This window comes from Ostrinia nubilalis, chromosome 25 (genome assembly GCF_963855985.1).
Source record: "Ostrinia nubilalis chromosome 25, ilOstNubi1.1, whole genome shotgun sequence".
Lineage (NCBI taxonomy): Eukaryota > Metazoa > Arthropoda > Insecta > Lepidoptera > Crambidae > Ostrinia > Ostrinia nubilalis.
In genome coordinates, this window is record NC_087112.1 from 9262734 (window position 1) to 9282845 (window position 20112).

Sequence of the window (20112 nt, forward strand, 5' to 3'; positions counted from 1 at the left end):
GATTATCTTTTTTTAGGGAATGAAAGGTGAATGTTATTTTCATTCGTGTTTTTCACTTTTCAATACAGTAGATGCGTGTACTTGCGTAAGTTCTGTTTGTTGATGTAAGTTGAAGAAAGTAAATAATCTTAATAATAATTTTGGTTGTGGTTTTTAAAAACTCTGAAAAAATCATGAAGTTTCCGTAAAAATGCACTCTTATAAAGTGTTCTTTTCGAATTTTTCTCTTTGTACCTCTTATAATATTCAATATTTGACTGCTCTACTTTTGGTTATTCATTTACGTATGTACCTATTTATGTAGGAACTTAGTAGTAGTAAACTTTGTGTTCGTTCGTTCGTTTCAGTCAAATGACGTCCACTGCTGGACAAAGGCCTCCCCCAAGGTTTTCCACAATGTACGGTCCTGCGTTTGTTTAAATTTTTGAATTTCATTTTTAATTACATTGAAATTTTCCGTAAGCACGAACAAATGGCTAAACAGATTTCGATAATTGAGATTGCCAAGATGCCTAGAGGTTATTAATTATTTTTGCTGGAAAATTTAATCCACAATCTTTTTGAACATCACAAAAAAATACGTTGACACGGGTTGCCGTGTCAGTTTTGTATATTTTTCCTCCTCCGCAGGAAGCGCGACTTGAAACGTTCTCTATCTTGACATATTTCGTTTCTATTTATATTTTCGACTTTCACTGACATTTTAGGCTCTATATTATGCCTACCCTCAGTTTGTTTACTGAAGTTATCGCAACCTTGAATTTTTCTACTTTCCCAATACTTTAATACAATAATTCAAGCAGCCTTCTAGAATAAATAAATAAATAAATAAAAAATAAATACTTAATGAAGTTTAGTAGAAGTACAATGAAGCTTCTTAGTTTCATGAATCTAAGGCCAGAACAGACGGTGAAACGCAACTGCAACGAAACTGCAACTGCTAGTTACTTTTGAGTTGCATCTAAGTTTCTGCCATAACGTCCGTTGAGAGACCACACATGACGCGACCAGTTTGAAACTGCAGTTTCGTTGTAGTTGCGTTTCACCGTCTGTTCGGGGCCTTACAGTTTTCAGTTGCATTTATCCCTTTTGGATACTTTTGCCATCGTCATCATCCTTATTCATCATCAGGTCATTTAGTCTCCACTACAAAACCTCTTTCTCTATAATTTACCTAAGGCAAATGGAGCAATTTGTCAAACTTCTCAAAAATTATTCATATTCATTTATTTATTCACTATTCAATCGACAGATGGGATCTTGGGAGTAGCACATTGACTCATTGACTATTTATATTTATCCAGCAGCTCAGCAAATGCTAGTTCATTTACTGAGAATGACGTAATGTCTTTACATTCTGTTTTAAGTAATTAATGTTAGTCACTCCTTTTAGCTGCTAAACATCATTCAATCTTGTCTTGTAGCAAAAAGGCTGAAATCTTGTTTATAATGCCAAAAACAGCTCACGAGGTTTTCATACGCCCTTAACGATGCTTGTTTAAGTGAAGCAGCAAATCGAATGCACAGCGTTGAATAAATCTCTGTGATGGTTCTTGTGTCACCCTGTACGTCCACGTGCACTGTGAGACCTCATAGTAATGTTTTTAAATACGGGCGTATATCTCTTTCAATAAGGTTTGATAAAGTTTTTGCAATCAGTTTTCCAAATTCAATACCATAATTAGCTTTGTCATGGTTTACGGGTGAAATCATTTAAAAAGCCCTATATTTCTGTTGCAACAGTAGGATAACCAACTATACATTATAAAAATGCCATAGAATAGTATCATAGTTCGACGACATCATTATTTACCTGGGCCCAAAGACTTAACGTACATAAGTACAGATCATAACTCAAATTCAAATTCAAATATTTATAAATATTAAAGCTCCCCGGTAAGCTTTGGTTCTATCTTCATATAAGGAGATTTCTTCTGTGTTTTATGTCCTCCATTTACGTAGGTTATCGTACTAATGAAATTCCAAATTTAAGAACGAGCATAACGATTATTCAAAGCACTACATTATCCTATCTGCCACAACCAGACCCTTCCTTTCCTAACCATTCTGCATCTCCACACCAATTGTAGACCTAACAAGGATTCACTTCACAGCTAGGAAATAGGTCAGAAAGGACTTAGCGCGCCGCGTATCATTTGCCAGCAATCACCGGCGCAATGTCATCCGACAGTCTCCCTCACCGATCAACTACATCATCCGGAGGGGGCCCAATTGTCGAGCAGTACGCTCATAAATTCTTTCTACTGCTGACAGTTGCACAGTTCACATGTATCCCATCCTGTAGTCCTGCCATGCTGGCATCCAAAACCACATTCGAACTGAAGCATGAGGCGGGTGCGCACGCGTTTGACAGCTCGGTCGCCATTTTTAACAGTTTGACGTTTGGCAGGCCTTTCGGCTGACGTTGACTATAGCTGTGTCGTGCGATGCGATCGGTGCGGTGATGTGCGGTGCTAGTTTGTGATGTGTGTGTGATTTTTTATGTAAGTTTTTGTATTATTTCCAAAAATAACTTCACTTTTCATCAATGTGGCCAAGGATTCGTTTTTTTGTTACCTATAATCATTTGTTGCACGCTATGGTTTTAATGTCCTTACTCAAAAAGCACCATAGCTTATTAAAAGTTAGTAATACATTTGGAATTATTATTGACGAGATTGCTACCATGTACCTTAATTTCGAGTTTCCGATTATTTCCGAATTAGGATTTTTTTGCGTAGCTCCCGAAAAGTTGGTCACCCTACTTTTCAGTGCGTTGTAAAGTTTTCAATTAAAATAAGTTTTGAAAATACTTGACAACCTGATTAAGCTCTAGATTATGACGTGTATAATAATTTTGTTTAAATAAAATTTAATTAAAAGTTAGAAAGTGCTTGTAGTTAGCATTAGTTGCACTTGAATTCAAGTTTGGCTACCCACGCCGCGGTCGTGTCTCTACTCGGATGACCATGGTCACACTTTACTTCGGAGACCACGTACAAAGTTGGTACAGTTTTTATTTTTTAGTTTTCATCGTAGGAGCTTTAGGGTGCCTTTATAAGAAGGGCGGCGTTACTTAACTGCTTAATTTACAGCGAGTCTACCATTTTTTGAAAAGAGGATAGCATCCTGTAGTACTGTAAATTTACGAATTTATTTTTAATGGGCCCTACCAGAATGGCAGGTAAATAAATTATAATACTTTACTGCGTTGCGATTTGGCAAATTTCACGTGGATATGTGATTGCTTCACTTCAAGATTCTCAAAAGTTCTAAAGTAGCGTAACATAATAGTCTTAAACACAATACTAAGGCTGGATTGCACCATCTTACTTTGACTTTAACAAACGTCGAAAAGCTGTCAAACTCCATACAAAAAACACCGGTTATTGTTATAGTTACGGTCAAACTCAGCATAACGTTCCACAAAATTGTGGCTACCCCCATTTCTACTCTAAAAAAATATTGTGAAAACCATTGTAGGTAATGTTATCGTACCATAACCGTAAAAGTCGCCTTTTCCCGCGTTTCCCATAAAACCATGAAATGTAGATCCCATGATAGTGTAATGTGGTTCGTATTGGAAAGAGCTTTAAGGCTGGTTTATTTTGTAACAAAATTTTGGGGCGTCTTTTTTGTAACTTTAGTAGTTGTTTTTTTTTTCATCTTGTGGGTTGTAGCAACTGATTGCTTCTAAAGATACTATTTGAGCCCGCAAAGAAAGGCGTCTAATAAATAGGAAAAAGTAAGGAAAATCTGAGGTCACGGCCTTAGTGTCAGACTTTAGGACTCTATTAAAAAAGTTCTACTACTTGCCCTCTGAAGTACGGAATCATAATGTTTTTGTACTCAAATCAGATTAACTCATGTCTAAAATGTCGTAATCACATTGGGAATAGTTATGTTGATTGTTAGATAGTCAGTGATTTTTCCATTTGTGCCTAGTACCCTGTCTCTCGTGGGAATAAAACGCATGTTATCAATCGACGTCAATTTTATAAGACTTTTGATCCAAAGATTGCCAGTTTCTTTTATTAGTACCTTTCCTTCTCTAATAAACAAAAGAACTTTTCCACTGTTTACTACAAGGATAATTTTTAAACAAGTTCACTGATTTCCAAGTAAAGACGCTGTTTTAATTAAGATGTCCGCCAAGATTATGATAATTAATGGTTACCCTGCAGGGGACAGTCCCGTCCCTTTCTTGAGGATCTCTACGTCAAGATTGCTAATTTATACGTTGTTCTACATTTTAATAGTTATTATAGTCATGATAAAAGTAAGAATATTTGTTTACATTATAGTCAAATCTCTAGGTACATAATATAAAAAGTACCTATCAGGTCACTCTCCGCTTTCATTAGTAGGCATTTTAAAAATAAGTAAATTGATAATGATCGAGCATACCTATTATGAAAAGAACATTGATTTAATTAATGATTACATAACTAAATTAGGTAATTAAGTAGGATTAAATTTAATCAAAATCCGTTCAGAAGTTTTTCATCCCCTCACAAACTTTCACCTTTATAATATTCCTACTTTTTTAAAAACATCCTTGAGTATCTCGGGCCGCGTTTCGCGGCGTGTGTGTGGTGATGTTTCCATACAAAATAAATGAACAGCCGTGATAGTCCAATCATTTGGTAGTTTTACCTGGAAAGTTTTCCGGGAGTAATGAAAATTAGTATTTATATAGATTTCGATGTGCCCTTTACGAATTTCTACTTTGCGACCTAGTCTAGTATGGTTGCCGCTCGCGCCGCCATATTGGAAAAATACTGCCTAGTAGCAGTTTTTCTTAAATGTTTCCTTTCGGATTAATTTTATGACAAAACATGCTTAGAGAAGCTCAAACTACTATAACCTTTTTGTGAAATCAATAGTTTAGGCGTAGGAGTGCCGCAAAGTATACTTCTTTATGAGTTTTGACGGAAAAACTTATTTCCACCTCACCTTGAAGGAAACATAAGAAAAACTGCTACTTGGCAGCATTTTTCTGAATTTCGTTTTTTTGAAATTCGTAAAGAGCACATTGAAATCTATAGTACCAATTTTCATTACTCCCGGAAAACTTTCCAGGTAAAGCCATTATTTTTTGTTTGACTGGACTATGAGTGGTTTCATACAATTTCCTCCGTCGTTGAGGATTCCGGGTGAAGCTCTCTTCCACCTTCGGCCTGATCATCACTTACCATCAGGTGAGATACAGGCCAAGAGCTTCTTCGTTGTGGATAAAAAAAAAAAATTTAGATACTCACATATAAATTGTATGAAACCATAACGCTACGTTCACGTCGCGTTGCTGAGAGTGTATCCCAACTAATATTATAAATGCGAAAGTAACTCTGTCTGTCTGTCTGTCTGTCTGTTACGCTTTCCCGCTTAAACCTCGCAACCGATTTTGATGAAATTTGGCATAGAGATAGTTTGAGTCCCGGGAAAGAACATAGGATAGTTTTTATCCCGGTTTTTGAAACAGGGACGCGCGCGATAAAGTTTTTCTGTGACAGACAAAATTCCACGCGGGCGAAGCCGCGGGCGGAAAGCTAGTTCTTTATAAAAAGAAACGTTTCCCATGTTTTATTTTGCGTTATTCTCGTTATTTCAACTCAAGACACGTATCCCATAAATATTATGGTGTTATGATATTCCATACAAGCCCCATAACATGGCTGAAGCATTGTAACTGGGACTGTAATTTCAGATTAGGGTGACCACACTAGAATTTCCGTACGAGCTTTTGACCTCTGGATTTTTTTGAGAGTAACAGTGTCGTGAAGATTACAAGACTTTTTAAATATTTAGATTTTTTAAATAATCTTATAAATGTGATATTTAGATCAATAATTTTTTTCTTTCTTTCTTTCAATATTGTGATTTTGAGTTTGGGATACGATCAAACTGGAATATAATTTATAATGTTTAACTATCATAATAGGATGGATAGTTTTATGTTACACTTATTTTCAAAACTTACTTTTTATCGAGGAAAGATTGACTATGAGCGAGCAATGATGAATTAACTGATTTGATGCTTTCATTAGGTACTTTTTAAAAGTTTTATTTTTAATTTTAATTTTACGAAATACGAAGAAGTCAAACGATAGTACCTACCATATCTTCCGGCTTGAGAAACTTAGAATTATATTCAGGTACAAACTTTTGGAGACAAAACTACTGGATGGATTTTGATTGACTCGCTGAGGTATTTTAGACAAACTGGCTTGTCTAGATAGGTAATGATGATGACTATAACTTAATTAATAAACTGAAATCTCATTGTTGCAGATACATAATTGGCGGTAACCCCCATCTAGTCCACACAGTACATAAAAATGTTAATACAGTTCAACTAGTGAGTTAGTTAAAAGTATTAAAAGAAATTATCGTAGATTAAAGAAACTGAAAGAAAGATAAAGAAGGAAACATGGATACGAAGAACGATGGACGCACAGATGACATTGAGCTCAGTGCTCAGGGCACGAGCACCAAACCTAGGTGAGTAAGATTTATTTAGTTTTTCATTTTAATAAAGCTAGTGTGAAAAAAGTACAGTATACAGGATGTTAGGTAAATGGGTAGGTATATGAGCCGACACTAGCCCATGTTAACATGGTCATATAAATGGTATGGTGAAGTCAGAAAATTGATATCTTCATTTTAATTATTTTTATTTTCATACAAATCGGATTTTATAAAATTTATTTTGTATGAAAATTAAAAAAAATTAAATTATGATATCAATTTTCTGACTTCACCATACCATTTATATGACCATGTTAACATGGGCTAGTGTCGGCTGGCTCATATACCCATTTACCTAACACCCTGTAGATGACACCTTATAAACATTTTCATGTAAATGTCCCTAAAAAGAGGCTGGCATTGTAAAAAAGTTAACAGATCTCATGTAGAGCCAAGCTTCTAACTCTACAACGCCCTAATTAAACAAATTCTATACCTAAGTCACAATACCTAATGTGGCATGGGCCGTTTCGTTATCGTCATATAGGCGTAAGGCGAAAAATGTATTTATAGTTTTATTACTTTTTAGTTCTAGTAAGTAGTAAATAACAAAACGCCCAAGATAGAGTAAAAACCACCTTTATGTGGCCAATGTTCCTGTTTTGACCACTGAATGTTGATTTACTATAAAAAATACTGTAAAATTAAAATGATAATTAAATAGTCATAAAACGGTGTAAAGAATAAAGATAGCTAAAACCACTTCTACACTAATGTTTATTAAAATTTTCTTATTAAACCTACTCAAATTTCTCTACAGCAATGTCGCAACCAAATCTGACCTTCCCGAGAGAGGATCCTGGGCCAGCAAACTCGACTTCATCCTTTCTGTGATCGGCTTAGCCATCGGTCTGGGAAACGTGTGGCGGTTTCCGTACCTCTGCTACAAGAATGGCGGCGGCGCCTTCCTCATCCCCTACTTCCTCACCCTGATCCTCGCTGGGATCCCCATGTTCTTCATGGAGCTGGCCATGGGACAGATGCTCACCATCGGAGGACTGGGCGTGTTCAAGATCGCGCCTATCTTCAAAGGTAATTGTGAAGTTTGCCTTTTACCTATTGTCTTTTCTTTTGCTTATAGGCACTTCTTGCTTTAAACGAAATTAAGTATAAGGTCACAGATTTGGATAGGAATATTTGTGGTATAGGTAGGTAGGTATATTTATTTACCTTTTGGTTACGTGCACGGCAACAGTAACACTCTGTGGGCTTTGCAATAAGAACGCTCAAGGCGTTTTCAATAATTACTTAGTTACACACTAATGAACCTGTATTCACGACAATTTAAGCACTCTGCAAACTTATTTGAGATGAATATAAAATTCAAGTTTTCTAGATGTAATCGAAGAGAATGTCCCGTTGTTTAAATGAAAAACATTGGCTGCTTAGCACAATCTTTCGACAATCCGTTCCTTTAAACCCCTTGTAACTCCCAACATTACCAACCTCTAAAACAAATGACCGCAACTTCTCAAGAGCCCCAAAACAATCGCTCCAATCCGGGTAACCGGGTCATTCGACAATTAGGGACCTTCCCTTTTTGTTGAAGAAGTTATTATCTTTGTGTTCCGAACAGGCGGGCTCCAATGATGTATGGGACAAAGCAGGGGTTCCCAAAATATGCACCGTAGAAAGTAAAGAGGGGAGAGTCAATCCTGTCCTGTACGTATCTTTTCTTAAAGGTTTTTAAACCTTTGTTTGTCACCTGTCATCTCATCCGCTTTGCAATGGAGGGAAGTCGAACCTTAATTTCGAACTCCTCCTATGTTCTTCTGATTAATTTCGTTGCGGGTCCAATGACAGTTTAACTTTCACCCGGGACAAACTTGAACTGCATTGGTTGGTTTTTTGTGGCGGTCAAGCTGTAGATCCTGGCTACACAGGAGTTGCAGTGGTGGGAACGAGAGGTGGGAATAGTCCCGTACGTCGTGTTGGCGCTTGAAAACCGTTGATACCCCCTCAGACGTCTTTACTCGCCCGTCTTTCGACTGTATCTTTTGCAAAGGGTAGGGCGCCGCCGTGACTAATACTTTTGTGATTGCGCCGCGGGATGAAAAAGATTGGGAACCCCTGGGTGAAAGGGTCGTGGAATGCTCGATATTGTATTTGTCGAGGGATGAAAGAGGGTAAAGGTCGCGGAATTCTTAAAACAATGTAATGATAGTAACAAAGAAAACTGGGAAATACCTACTTTATTTAAAAGGACATTAGTTTTTTATGTTTCTTTAGAAATTTTTTAAGAAAACAAGACCGTACAGAGACATAACATAGCCCTCAATACGTGTAAATAAGTCTGTCTTAGGCGACGTTTGATACGAGGTACACCAATAAAGAGGAATGATTTATTTTGATTGTTTGTTTGTATTGAATAGGCTCCCAAACTACTGGACCTATTTGAAAAATTCTTTCACCATTAGAATCCCACATTATTCTGATCAACATAGGCGGTACAAAATCCGCTGGGCCAGCTAAGACTATCAATAGACCAGTAAGGTCTAGCTGTTAAGTTTTCTGCTCAACTTTTTCCTTCTTCTGTCCATTTGAATTTTTTTAGCTTGTCACTTTCGTTATGAATCCCTTTAGAATTAGCAGCAGAAGCAGTTTTGTTTGGATTTTTTGATAAATTTACATAATTTTTTTATTATTATTATTTATTTTTTCTCAGGTATCGGTTATGCGGCAGCTGTGATGTCCTGCTGGATGAACGTGTACTACATCGTCATCCTAGCTTGGGCCATCTTCTACTTCTTCATGTCGATGCGATCAGGTAACATTTACTTCTTCTCCCTTTTCGTCTATTCGTGTTTTAGAAAGTAGAAGTCCAAGTGAAGTATCCTCGTGCTTTATAAACTCTCATGGTGTATAAAAACCGAAGTTAGAGAGTATAGTTCTGGTCCTGTAACTTTAATACAACCCGATCAAGTTGGTGTTGATAAAAAAAAGTTAAGTGCGCACCTGGCCGGAATGGCGTGTGAGGCGGGTCGCTACATTCCCTACAATATGGTCGAGTAAAGCGATGGCTGGTTCACACGTCATGTCTGTGAACAGGCGCTGCCTTCGGGGACTGGTCAAGACAAGATATACCTACCTTAAATTTTTTAACATAACAATTAACAACAAGCTAGACAGTGGCACAGCACTAAATATAAATATATACAATTTATTTAAAACTACCACACGGTTTTGTAATGGTGCCGTGCTTTTCTCTCTAGTTTTCTTGCCTTGTCTCCTAAATAGTTTTATATCTGGCACTTAGCCAGAAGGATATCTTAGACTTGTCATGCTCACTAAAATGTCTCTGGGGTAGTGGCATGTGAGGTGGGTCGTTACATTCCCTATAATATGGTCGAGTGAAGCGATGGCTGGTTCACACGTCATGTCTGTGAACAGGCGCTGCCTTCGGGGACTGGTCAAGGAAAGATATACCTGACATAAAATATATATGTATCAACTTGCTTCTGAATGTATTGTAACTTCCTATTTTTTATATTTTTAAACCGGCAGACAGTGGTGACTGAGTTTGTTGCGGCGCTTCTTCTCAGCACTTGCCAAATGTTTGTCTCGAAGCGCTGGTAGGGCAAAAAAAGAATGAGACATGTATAGGCTCCTTAAGAGCATTTGACGATTTGCAAGTACTAATTTAATTAGTCTAAACAAATAAAGAAAATTTTGATTTTGATTTTTTGATTTTGAATGCGACTCTCCCTCGCTCTCACCCGCACAACTCCCCGCGATCACCCTGTCGGTACGTACCAAAGCGTCAACGTGACGTCACGGCAGCCAGGTGCGCAGTTAACTTGACCAGGTTATAAGCATGACCTACAGGAAAACTAAATGGTGTTTAAAGTATTCACTACTCTCTGAATTTCGTTCTCCCTTTAGATGTGTCACTACCCTCTGAATTTCCTTCTCCCCTTAGAAGTGCCATGGCGCAACTGCGACAACTACTGGAACACGGCGAACTGTGTGAACCCTTACGAACGCAAGAACCTGACCTGCTGGTCTACCAGCGACATGACGCAGTGCATCCTGAATGGCAGGAACGTCAGCAAGACTGCGCTCTCTGATCCGGTGAAGGAGTTCTGGGAGTAAGTATCTTCTGTCTAACAACTGTGGTGGTATTCCTCTAAGTCAGACATCACTGCTGAGATCAGACATCAGCTAATCGCTGGCTGGCAGTTGCCATGCAAACGGTGTCCGCATTATACTTTCAAATCCAGTTTCGCTAGTTGATCAATATCCTTGTAAACCGCTAAAGTATTGACATCTAGTCAATGATATTATATAAAAACAAAATATATGAAAACAAAATATCATTGCATCTAGTACAAACTTATAGCAAAGTATAGCGGGGTTTGACAGAAAACAGTAATTTGTACACCACAAAATATCAGAAAAAAATAAACAAAGCTTGTTGAGAGGCTCAACTATTTAGGTCCAATTAAAAAGAGCAACATATTTTTAGATAACATTTTACCTTTACAAATCCGATTATACTATGGGTGTACTCGTACGTAAGCAAAAATCAGTTTGAAGTGAAAAAGGGTGACTTTTATCTAGCACCTCTCTGTAAAATATTAACTCAATGTTCCCATAACGTTATTCATGGGTTCAGCAAAATGAACTGACGGCTTCATGAATATGAAAACATACGCCGATGAATATGCATGTGTGTTTAATGGAACAGGTTTATGTGGGCATGACGACATCAAAAACCAACGTGTTATTATTTTAAGTTCATCCAGAAATTCTGCATAAACTTTCGATTTCCAATTTGTATAAGGTACGAGGTTTAAGTTTGCCATATTTTAACAGTCGGATTACGTTTATGGAAGGAAATTAATACAATTTAAATTATATCCTTATTTTTGAAAAAATTTGACAACTTGATATATTGTCAGCACCCTTAGGTCACTTCGTTATAATAGAAAGGGTTTGCCTTTGTTCGTTTAGAATCTAGATGATCAAGGAATAAATTATTGCGACTAGACAATTTACTCACATAAAACAACAAAACGATTCTCATCATGGCGTGAAAACTGCACACAGAAATAGCAGCAATCAATATTTTGATCCTGATTCATGCTCCATATTTTGGCTACTCTTTTTCTTCCTTCTTCGTCTGAACCTCAACGTTCTTCTCCCCAGACGCCGAGCCCTCCAAATATCCAGCGGCATCGAGCACATCGGCAACATTCGCTGGGAGCTGGCCGGGACCTTGCTGCTGGTGTGGGTGCTGTGCTACTTCTGCATCTGGAAGGGGGTGCGGTGGACCGGCAAAGTCGTCTACTTCACCGCGCTGTTCCCTTACTTCTTGCTGACGGTGCTGCTTATCAGAGGTTAGTTGGTACAGCAGTTTTGCATTTAGAAAATGAACTACCACTTTTCTTGTTGGGCGACTGTTCTGACCAGCTGCTTTTCAAAGGCATGGGTTAAATTGACAAAATTTCCACGCGAGACAGCGTTCTTTCATGAAACACTGATAAGCTTTATTTTGAAAGTCACAATAATACTTTTTCTATAAGAGCATAACACATCCTTTAAAAATTTGAAATGAATCTGTTTTTGCTTATTGCTGAATTTTAAATACCTTTTCCGACTGTAGATGCTATAAAATAAAATATTCGATTTGTGAATTTATTCAGTTATTTCAGTTCTATAAATCCATTCATCTCCACAGGTATCACTTTGCCTGGTGCGATGGAAGGCATCAAGTTCTACGTGATGCCGAACATGTCTAAACTGCTGGAGTCCGAAGTGTGGATCGATGCTGTGACCCAGATCTTCTTCTCATACGGCCTGGGCTTGGGCACCCTCGTCGCTTTGGGCAGCTACAACAAGTTTACCAACAACGTTTACAAGTACATATGTCACTTGGTATACCTAGGATAATAATTGATGTAGAACTTACTAAATCAGCTAGGGACACTTTTATATCTTAATGTAAAGTTTGCTTTTGTAGTTATGTTGCTAAATCCTTTCTAAGTTTTGCAAGTTCACAAGAAATGATATAAAATTCATTGAAAGAAAAGAAAGAAAAAATGTTTTTTCATTGCTGTATACAGTGTGAGTCACGTTCAAGTGTACATATAAAAATAGATGAAACTAGATCTATTTTTATCGACAAAAAGAGGTCAAAAAAATTTTCAGATTTTTAAAAATTTTTTTATAGATTTTTTTTTCTTCCAATTACTTATTGTAAAGAAAACGTAATAACTTTTAAACTAAGCGGTATATCCTGATAAAAAAACAGTAATAAAGCTAAATAACAGGCGATACTAAAAAAATACATAAAATACACAAATTAAAAAGGTCAACAAATAATAAAAAACAATACTTTTTGAAAAAAATCTGCTTTTAAATTCGTGTTTTTTTGGTTATTTGATAAATTTCTCCAAAAAATGCCCCTATAACAGGTGGTTTTTGTTACTTTGTGTTATTCTCTATCGTATTACCTTTGTAAAACCAAAAATCGCATGTCTCTATCCCTATCACAACGTTTGCAATGATCGTTTGAACAAAGGCCTGCCACAACATTATTCTCCGCTACAGGTAGGGAAAATGACTTGAGTATCTGTTGTGGAATTCATATTGTCATTACTTTCAGGGATGCTTTGATAGTGTGCACCGTCAACTCAAGTACGTCGATGTTCGCCGGCTTTGTCATCTTCTCCGTGGTCGGTTTCATGGCGCATGAGCAGCAGCGGCCTGTCGCTGAAGTGGCTGCTTCAGGTAAATATTAGAACCTTGACATTCGTTATGTGTATCTCTACATTTTGAAATCCTAGGTAAGAGACTTGCCACACTGGCGGATTACAAGTGGTTTCAACGCGGAGCGGTGGCGCGGCGGCGAGGCGAACACATCGCGGCTTTTTGCAAGCATTTTGTCGACCGCGGCGTACCCGTGCTCCGCTTGCAAACCGCTAGCGTGGCAAGGCCCTTAATATACAGTGTGAGTCACGTTAAAGTGTACATATGAAAATAGATGAAACTAGACCTATTTTTATCGACAAAAAAGAGGTCAAAAAATTTTTGAGATTTTTTTTAATTTTTTATGGAATTTTTTTTCTTCCAATTACTTATTGTAAAGAAAACGTAATAACTTTTAAACTAAGCGGTATATCCTGATAAAATAAAAACAGTAATAATGCTAAATAACAGGCAATACTAAAAAAATACATAAAATACACAAAAAAGGCCAACAAATAATAAAAAAATATACTTTTTGAAAAAAATCTGCTTTTAAATTCGTATTTTTTTGGTTATTTGATAAATTTCTCCAAAAAATGCTCCTATAACCGGTGTTTTTTATTACTTTGTATTATTCTCTATCGTATTACCTTCGTAAAATCAAAAATCGCATGTCTCTACCCCTATCACAACGTTTGCAATTATCGTTTGAACTAAGCCTCTCCAGGCGCGCCATTCAAAGATTCGTTAACAACGAAACTGAAAATGGCTCTAGATTTGTAATTTTGATAAAGACAAGTTACATTTCAAATAAAAACAAAAGATTTCGAAGTAAAAAACTAAAAAGCTAGTTAAAATTAAAATTGTCTCTACCTGTAGCGGAGAATAATGTTGTGGCAGGCCTTTGTTCAAACGATCATAGCAAATGTTGTGGTAGGGATAGAGACATGCGATTTTTGGTTTTACAAAGATAATACGATAGAAAATAATAATACAAAGTAATAAAAACCACCTGCTATACGGGCATTTTTTGGAGAAATTTATAAAATAACCAAAAAAACACGAATTTAAAAGCAGATTTTTTTCAAAAAGTATATTTTTTTATTATTTGTTGGCATTTTTTGTGCATTTTATGTATTTTTTTAGTATTGCCTGTTATTTATCATTATTACTGTTTTTATTTTATCAGGATATACCGCTTAGTTTAAAAGTTATTACGTTTCCTTTACAATAAGTAATAGGAAGAAAAAAAAATCACTAAAAAATTTAAAAAAAATCTCAAAAATTTTTTGACCTCTTTTTTGTCGATAAAAATAGGTCTACTTTCATCTATTTTCATATGTACACTTTAACGTGACTCACACTGTATTAATCCTGTTACTAGTAATTGTGTCTCTACATTTTGAAATCCTAAGTATTCAATTTGGTATGATCTCTAAGATTGTAATTCAAAGTACGATGAGTGATCATCATCATTCATTGCAGTCTTGCAAATCTGGACGCAAGTCTCCATCAAGGAATGCCACAAAGTTTGATTTCACGCTATATTCTTCAAGTCGTACACTACGATTACCGAGACGTGTAGATCCCATTCGAGAACTCAGTTACTTGACCCTTCATCACTTCTGTGACGTACCGTTCTATATAGCGATTACTTGAAAAAATTATCTTGAAGAGTTTTGGGATACTCATTAAACATAGATTACATCAAATAGTGGTGATATTTTTGGCTACTTATTCTGATTTTCCAAAACTCATATATTGTATATTTTTTTCTCTTTAGGTCCTGGCCTAGCCTTCCTGGCGTATCCTTCAGCCGTGTTACAACTACCAGGCGCTCCGCTCTGGTCGTGCTTATTCTTCTTCATGCTGCTCCTCATCGGTCTGGACAGCCAGTTCTGCACCATGGAGGGCTTCATCACGGCCGTCATCGACGAGTGGCCCAAACTCCTCAGGAGGAGGAAGGAAATATTCATCGCTATTACCTGCGTGATATCGTATTTGGTCGGGCTGTCGTGTATTTCGGAGGTATGTGGAATATTGAGAACTTGAAATGGAAATAGGTACCTACATAGAATGTGAGAACCTCGCAAAATATGGGTTTAATTTGAGATACTTGTACCATACAATATAAGATTCAAATGAGAAACAATCAAAATGGTCTCTACTCTGCCAACAACATGGCGTACTTAGTTCAAAACCCTGCGGTAAAACAAGGCTCTTTTTTCACACCATTATAAAAAAAAACAATAATCAACATAATCATTGTTTAGGTGTATTTGTATGGTAGACACCATCTCGCTTTATATTGAGAGGTAGTCGTATTATTATAGAAAAGTACGAGCATGTGAAAAGTAGTAGCATTTTATTGCAGATACGAGTAGTAACTTCATGGTCTACTAGTCGTGTTTCATCATTGATTATCCCGATAGTCCCTCAACATGACCAGATGTATATTAAAATTCCAGGGAGGAATGTACGTCTTCCAAATCCTCGATTCGTACGCCGTCTCCGGTTTCTGCCTGCTGTTCCTGATCTTCTTCGAGTGCGTGTCCATATCCTGGGCCTTCGGCGTCAACCGCTTCTACGACGGCATCAAGGAGATGATCGGGTATTATCCCACCATCTGGTGGAAGTTCTGCTGGGTCGGATTCACGCCTGCTATTTGCATTGTGAGTAAAATTTTTATTACAAAATACTATACGTCCATTAAGCTATGTTTTCTTTCAGAAAAAGGATAAATTAGGTACTTGTACACTATGAGAGTTGCGGCCTATGCTAGTTTTAGGAGTTTTTTATAGGCTGTCCGAAGCCAACACCATTATATTTTTATCGCCTTGTTCTACATAGTGTTTTAACTATCTTCTGGGACTTACTTGATCTTCACTGGTTGGGTCTTATTGGAGGCCAAGCTGTAGACAGTAGTTGCAGTGGTGGGAAAGAGAGGGGGGAATAGATAGCCTCGTTTATTGTCACCTTACATCTTGCTTTGCTTCACAGAGCGTGTTCATTTTCAACCTGGTGCAATGGAAGCCGATCAAATACATGACGTACGAGTACCCCTGGTGGTCACACGCTTTCGGTTGGTTCACGGCGCTGTCTTCCATGCTGTGCATTCCTGGATACATGGTCTATCTGTGGCACGTCACTCCTGGGACTCGAATGGAGGTAATTTTGTTGTATTTGTACCATTATGACACTGGAGATAAATTATATGAGTTTTGTTTCAATGTTTTTCCTCCACTAAGTCCAAGTTTTTCACTCTTCAATATTTAGTTCTGTTTTCTACTAGGTCTGAGAGATCACAGTCTTGTAATCTATTCGGTCCTGTACTTTTTTTTCATAAAATATCAGTTATCAGTATACTTTCTCGATTTTAGTTCAAAGTTTGAATTGTTATTATCTTCATAATTTGTGGCAGTGGCAATAATTTTTAAACTTTACACCGTTTTACCTCCAGAAATTCCACAAAATCGTACGCATCCCTGAGGACGTACCTTCCCTCCGGACCAAGATGCAGGCCGAAGAGCTGGCCAAGCATCAGCAGCCCTAGACTCCACGTCGACTTAACGCCACAGATCTCAGGACTGGACACGAAACGATGGGGTTCTGGTGGAGACGGATCAATTATATTCTTGCATAGTTCCACTATATTCGTCATATAAACAATATAGTGCGTTTATTGATCATTCATAGCTTTGTATTTTATTAGTTACACTATATTCGGCGATGTTATTATTCAAAGACTATGCAAGAAAATAATACGGGAAGCGAAGGGCAAAATATATTCTAAAACATCACGCACAAAATAATATTGTTATATAACTATGTTTAAATTTCGTGCCATATTATTTTGTTAGTTATATTGTTTGTAAGTTGTTTTATTTTAGACAATTATTTAGTAAGGTGTATTTATGCTTGTTTTGCTTGTAAAACATTTTACTTTATCGAAATATGCCTAAGACATAATATAAATTGTGAGATTAATAATTATACATGTTAGATTATAATTATATAAACAAAATGTAGTGTGCCAATGACTTTTAGTGTATAATTTAATGATTTGACGACTTTTTGGGTGCGTCGCGACGCGTTCATGTATGTTTATAGTTTACGTTATATTTTTAAGTGATACTTTAATATATTTAAGAGTTCGGATGATTGGTGTATAATTAATTAAATGTTAACTATCTGTTATGTCTTCCATTTAAATCTTTTAGATAATGTAACGTTTATATCGACGCTAAAGTCGCTGCTTATTTTGTTTTCGGAAACTTTATGTACCTGAGTTCAAATTATATTTTTAAAAAACCTCACCTTTAAGGTTTCATTGAAATATTTTACCAGATTTTATAAGACGAGAATGTTGTCAATTGTCAAAATTATTAGTTATTATATTATTATGCATGTGAAATGTATCTTGCGACTATAAACCTCTGTTATCCTTAAAGGATTTAGCCTCATATCGTGTATGTTTAGTGTTTGTAGAAGATATATTATCAATATAGCTTAATTGTATCAAATATTGCTTAAACCTAAAACGCAACAAGACGCGTCTTTAACTTGAATCTATATGGTGTTTTAAAATATTATGTATAAGAGGAATATTATAGCATACATATATTTACAGAACAGCTTTCGATGTATTTATTCTTTTTGCAACAAATATACCTTTTAAATGCATTTTAGTTAAGTTTTCGTAAGTAAGTAAACTACTCAGAAGTTTAATTTTGGTTGTTCAGCTTTAATAATTGTATAATTTTGAAAACATTTAGTTTTACAAGATATTAAAGTATATTTTGTGAACATCTAGGATCTAATCCGATAGAGTGATAATCTACATTTATTTATAAGATCAAAATTAAATCTTAACTCTGTGTTCTAATCGAGACCAACACCTATACAAAACAATAATTGATAAACATTTATTCTAAATCTATCATTATACTGTAGATTTTCTAATAAAATTGCTGTTGCCAAAATATTTGAGAAAATTTTATCTATGTCTAAAAATCAGGCGATCTGTTTAGAGATTGAATATATTTACACTGAAAATCTTCTACTTATTCCCATATATTTGTTAAAATACGTTTTTAAATGTCCAAACATTATTTTTAAATAATATAAAAGCTTTCTACTCTACCTTATACAACAAAATATAATCAAAATTAATATTTACGTGTTCAATATTTAGAGGGTTTTTGTCTATTTATAATGTCAATTTCAAATAAAAATATAGTGAACATTCGTAATTCATTAAATGTATGCATTTAGACGTGTTTATAATGTTTATGACAATATTATAAGAGAAACTATATAATCGTATATTATAAGGTAAAATATAAATAATATAATGATGTGACTTTATCATAGGGCATATTTAGTCAAATTAACATTTTAGGTTTATTTTGTTAAACTGTTTATTAATGCAGAATATTATAGAATGTGAATTGGATTATATATATAATTTTAAAATACATATTATTTATTTGTGCGTTATTTAATGTGAGTTTATGATTGTGAATGTATCTAAGTCTGCATATAAAGTGCTATGATGATTGTGCTTCCATATATTTTAGATATAATACTAGCTTATTTAGTTATAATAATAAATTTAGTTGCATATCGATGTGTACTTCATCATAAAACTGATTTTACTGCACTCAATTAACAAGACTTTTTGGAAATATGGTATATTAAAGTTCAGTCAAATTATCACAATAATATTCAAATATAATATTGAAGACCACCGAAAGAATAAATTATACATAATTTTGAGTACAGTACAATGAGATTTTCAATTATTTTACTATTATTTTCATAAAAATATAATTTTTATAAACATATTATTAACATTCCATGTCATGTCAATTCGATTTGTTTTATGATATAACTATATCAATAATTTATTATTATACTACCTACATATCTGATGAAGCTGCAGGAAGAAAATTATATGGTATAAAACGATTGTCATGTACGTTAGATCGTAATTTATTTATTGCAATAAATAGTGAATAGTATTAGGGTATTTTAATTTCCATTTAACTTGTCCTAGTGTTAATATTGATCGTTAACTTTTTAAATTATCTTACTGTAAATGTAAACGCTTAGCTCTAGGCTCTTTAAATAGGTCTAGTCCACTTGATTCTCACGTTCACTTTAGCCTAGGGGCAGACGACCGATTTTTCGTTGGCCAAAAGTTGGGTCAGGCTGTTAATATGGACATGTATGAAAGTGCGCACATTACACCGATTTGATATCGGCCGATTCTTCATACAAATAAGAACCGGGACAACTATCGGTCGACTAAAAGTAGTGGTCTGCGCCCTAGGCTTAAGGTCTTGGGTACGATTCCCAGATGGAAGACACAATATAAATGAGCATTTTCAGTCACCGATTGGACATATGGTCCAATGGCCGATGATACAAAGCTAAAATTATGGCATCTTATGTACTTGTCATAGGTGCGAATTTCCAACAAAAAAATTACACTCTGTACCCAATTTTTAAATCCTGTTCACGTACACACTTAATTTTCATTCATTATATGCTACCTAAGTATTCAATAAAACCTTTGTCGGTGAAGGTCAGCCGATCCTCAATCGGAATGTGAATTTTATTGTCGATTATATGTATGGATTATACAGGGTGTCGCTAAAATTTTAGTGTTAAACTCGATAATAGAGACATTACAGAGAACTGAACTGGCTTCTATGGTTAGGCATATACAGGGTGGATTTTTTAAATGCCACTGGAGGGAAAGTACTTACTTTTAATACTGTAGATAGAAAATTTAACTCAAAGAAAATATTCCTTTATTTTTTTAAAGAAATAGAACGGCATTCAAAGATTTCCAAGGATCTACATCCTGTATTTTCGTCCACGTCTCGC

At 35.7% G+C, this 20112-nt stretch overlaps 1 protein-coding gene across 1 annotated transcript; it reads left to right on the forward strand.

Annotated features, from left to right (window-relative positions):
* The first annotated feature begins 2279 nt into the window (after positions 1-2279).
* LOC135084132 (sodium- and chloride-dependent GABA transporter 1) lies at positions 2280-19241 on the forward strand. Its single transcript, XM_063978875.1, has 12 exons — positions 2280-2504; positions 6292-6501; positions 7289-7560; positions 9194-9295; positions 10448-10616; positions 11677-11867; positions 12209-12389; positions 13136-13260; positions 15002-15246; positions 15687-15890; positions 16219-16386; positions 16679-19241. Exons 2-12 carry the CDS (start codon positions 6431-6433, stop codon positions 16769-16771), a joined length of 1821 nt encoding a protein of 606 aa, XP_063834945.1. The 5' UTR covers positions 2280-2504; positions 6292-6430; the 3' UTR covers positions 16772-19241.
* The last annotated feature ends 871 nt before the right edge of the window (positions 19242-20112 follow it).

Excerpts from the sequence above, each read along its gene's own strand:
- LOC135084132 (XM_063978875.1), top strand. The coding sequence starts at position 6,431 with ATGGATACGAAGAACGATGGACGCACAGATGACATTGAGCTCAGTGCT. Across the intron at positions 12,390-13,135 it reads TTTACCAACAACGTTTACAA|GGATGCTTTGATAGTGTGCA; the intron begins GTACATATGTCA and ends CATTACTTTCAG. Across the intron at positions 15,891-16,218 it reads TCACGCCTGCTATTTGCATT|AGCGTGTTCATTTTCAACCT; the intron begins GTGAGTAAAATT and ends TTTGCTTCACAG.